General features: G+C 41.3%; 1 protein-coding gene across 5 annotated transcripts in view; it reads left to right on the top strand.

The window, feature by feature from the left end:
* MARK3 (MAP/microtubule affinity-regulating kinase 3) overlaps positions 1–2967 on the top strand; it is a 116875-nt gene that overhangs the window by 92090 nt on the left and 21818 nt on the right. For all 5 annotated transcript variants that reach the window (XM_011991583.1, XM_011991582.1, XM_011991580.1 and 2 more), the window contains exon 14: positions 319–422. In XM_011991583.1, the coding sequence (XP_011846973.1) occupies positions 319–422 (104 nt within the window). The remainder of the gene's footprint in view (positions 1–318; positions 423–2967) is intronic.

Here is a 2967-nt window from a genome sequence, read left to right as displayed (position 1 = left end):
AGTGAGCCGAGATGGCACCACTGCATTCCAGCATGGCGACAGAGCAAGACTCCATCTCAAAAAAAAAAAAAAATTAGCCAAATATGGTGGCACATGCCTGTATTCCCAGCTACTTGGGAGGCCGTGGTGGGAGGATTGCTTGATCCTGGGAGGCAGAGCCAAGATTGCTCCACTGCACTCCAGCCTGGGTGACAGAGTAAGACCTTGCCTCAAAAAATAAGTAAATAGAAGACTGGTATTCCCATTTACGTAGATAAGTTCATTTTTTCTCATAGTACTGTATTTACCAAATTAAGACAAAAATGCCCTTTTTTATAGAGTAACACAGCATCTGGTGGAATGACACGGCGAAATACTTACGTTTGCAGTGAGAGAACTACAGCTGATAGACACTCAGTGATTCAGAATGGCAAAGAAAACAGGTAGGAAATTCCACCTGTTTGTAAGAAAAGTTGTTTTTCCCAAGGGAAATGGAAGCATGTTGTTTACTGCTTTGTTTCTATAATCATTTCAAATTAAACTGTAAGTATTCTCTGAAGGTAAGTTAAATTTGTATACTAATTTTTAGCAAGATACTAAATTCTTTTTGTTGTCCAGAGCATCATCCTCCTGCCTGGCTGTGTATGATGATTAAAAGGATTGAGTTAAACCCAGGAGGTTTCCTAGAGGAAGTACATAGTAAGCTGTGGTTATGTTGTAGAACAGTGAATAAGGAAATGGAGATTGTCTTGTGCACGTTAGTAATTTGAACAAAAGCTGAAAGTGGGGGAAGATGAAGACCTGAGGCAGAGAGCCACACCTTGGGAGAATGTACAGCACGAGGCAGCATTAAAGGTCCGCAGTTTACCAAAGAGTCCAGATGGCTGAGTGTAAATAGAAACACTGGAAGCCAAGAGAAGTGGAGAGTCCAGGCTACTGAATGCTTTTATTTTGGCTGCATAGCAAGCATATATAGGATGAGCGTGATTTTTAAAAGACAATGATGTTACATGTCAATAAAGAGAGCATCCTATCATGCACACCATTTTCTTGGGGTTTTGAAATAAGTAGAGTCAGTAAAATGGGATTAGATAGGTCTAGAGACTCTGAGGTGGGGGATTAGTCTTCTGAGTGGAGAGAAAAAAAAGAGAAGTGAGATTGGTAGAGAATAGTGAAATATGCTGTACTCTGTTCAGAACAAATTTCCCAGGCTGGCATGGATTTTCCTTCTTTGTTTTTGGAAGAGCAATAAGTGTACATCATTCTTTTAACTTGAACGTTGTTTGTATCAGAATTGTTCTGACATTTACTTTCTGCTCTTACAGTGTAAGGTTCTGTTCCTAACCTATGTTTGATCTCGTTAGTCAAACGAAATGTTCAATCTCATTAGTCAGATGAAATGTTTCATCACTACATTTTATGATAGCCTAATCAAAAATCAAAAATTCTTTCCTCCTTCATCCTTAGTACCAAATTGCTTATTGCTTCCCTGTTCCATAGGCCACTTAGGATTGAGTTGATATGAGGAGTAACATTTGTTCTGTAAGATTATGGTTATTATTCGTTGAATTTTTAGCAATATTTACATTCTCTTGTTCTCTTTTCTGACTCGTATGTGTGTATGTGTTTTAACATTGTCTTTTTTCTTATGATTAAAAACTGTTAAGAACTTGAGTATAGCAGCTGGGGTAGTTTACAGATAATGATTGGTATAGGTATTTCTTTTGTTGTTGTTGTTGTTGTTGTTGTTGTCGAGACAGAGTCTCGCTCTGTCGCCCAGGCTGGAGTGCAGTGGCGCCATCTTGGCTCACTGCAAGCTCCGCCTCCCGGGTTCATGCCAACTCTCCTGCCTCAACCTCCTGAGTAGCTGGGACTACAGGGTCCTGCCACCACACCCGGCTAATTTTTTGTATTTTTAGTAGAGATGGAGTTTCACCATGTTAGCCAGGATAGTCTCAATCTCCTGACCTCATATTCTTCCCGCCTCAGCCTCCCAAAGTGCTGGGATTACAGGCGTGAGCCACTGCACCCGGCCATGTATTTCTTAATAGTAGTCTACTCTCTGGTAGATTTGTATTATAGTTCAGTTCTTAACTCTCAAATTTCTTCTAGTTCAAAAGTGACTTAATAGAAAATATCAATGGAAGACTTAATTAGAAGTTTCTGATGTTACAGATTTTATTCTACAAGACTACAGAAATGTTGTTTCGTGGTCAGGCGCAGTGACTCACACCTGTAATCGCAGCACTTTGGGAGGCCAAGGTGGGTGGATCACTTGAGGTCAGGAGTTCAAGACCAGCCTGGCCAACATGGTTGAAACCCCGTCTCTACTAAAAATACAAAAATTAATCATGTGTGGTGGTAGGCGCCTATAGTCCTAGCTACTAGGGAGACTGAGGCAGGAGAATTACTTGAACCCGGGAGGCAGAGTTTGCAGTGAGCTGAGATCATGCCACTGCAATCCAGCCTGGGTGACAGAGCAAGACTCGTCTCAAAAAAAAAAAAAAAAAAAGGTTGTTTCATTACCTTTACTATTTCTAAATTCTGAAAGTGCACTACCGAGCTCCTTCTGAACTTTAGGATATGTGACTCTCTGAGGTGCAGAGTCAGTCTCCTCAAGGGTGTTAAGTAAGACTAAGATCTGCTCTCTGCTCCCATCCTGTGCTACACGTAGCAGCATACACCAGGCACATGCATATATGCCTGTGTCTTCTGATTCTCTTTTCCTAAAATTTTTTTGTTTCACTCTTTGGAAATAGTATTTAAGACTTCTTTAATTTCTTTGGCATCATTTCCTTTCTGCATTCCCCCTGGAGACAAGTGCCTTGTTGGGGCCGACCCTTTCATATCCTGACCTGTCTCATTGCTTCTCTTAGCATCAGTCGTTGAAATACTTTGCTTTTGAAGGTGTCATCTTTCTCTTTAGCCAAAGAGAGTCTCGGCCGGGCGCGGTGGCTCAAGCCTGTAATCCCAGCACTTTGGGAGGCC

The sequence above is a fragment of the Mandrillus leucophaeus genome, unplaced genomic scaffold (assembly GCF_000951045.1).
Source record: "Mandrillus leucophaeus isolate KB7577 unplaced genomic scaffold, Mleu.le_1.0 Scaffold4, whole genome shotgun sequence".
Taxonomy (NCBI): domain Eukaryota; kingdom Metazoa; phylum Chordata; class Mammalia; order Primates; family Cercopithecidae; genus Mandrillus; species Mandrillus leucophaeus.
This window is presented reverse-complemented; position numbering and strand designations above follow the sequence as displayed.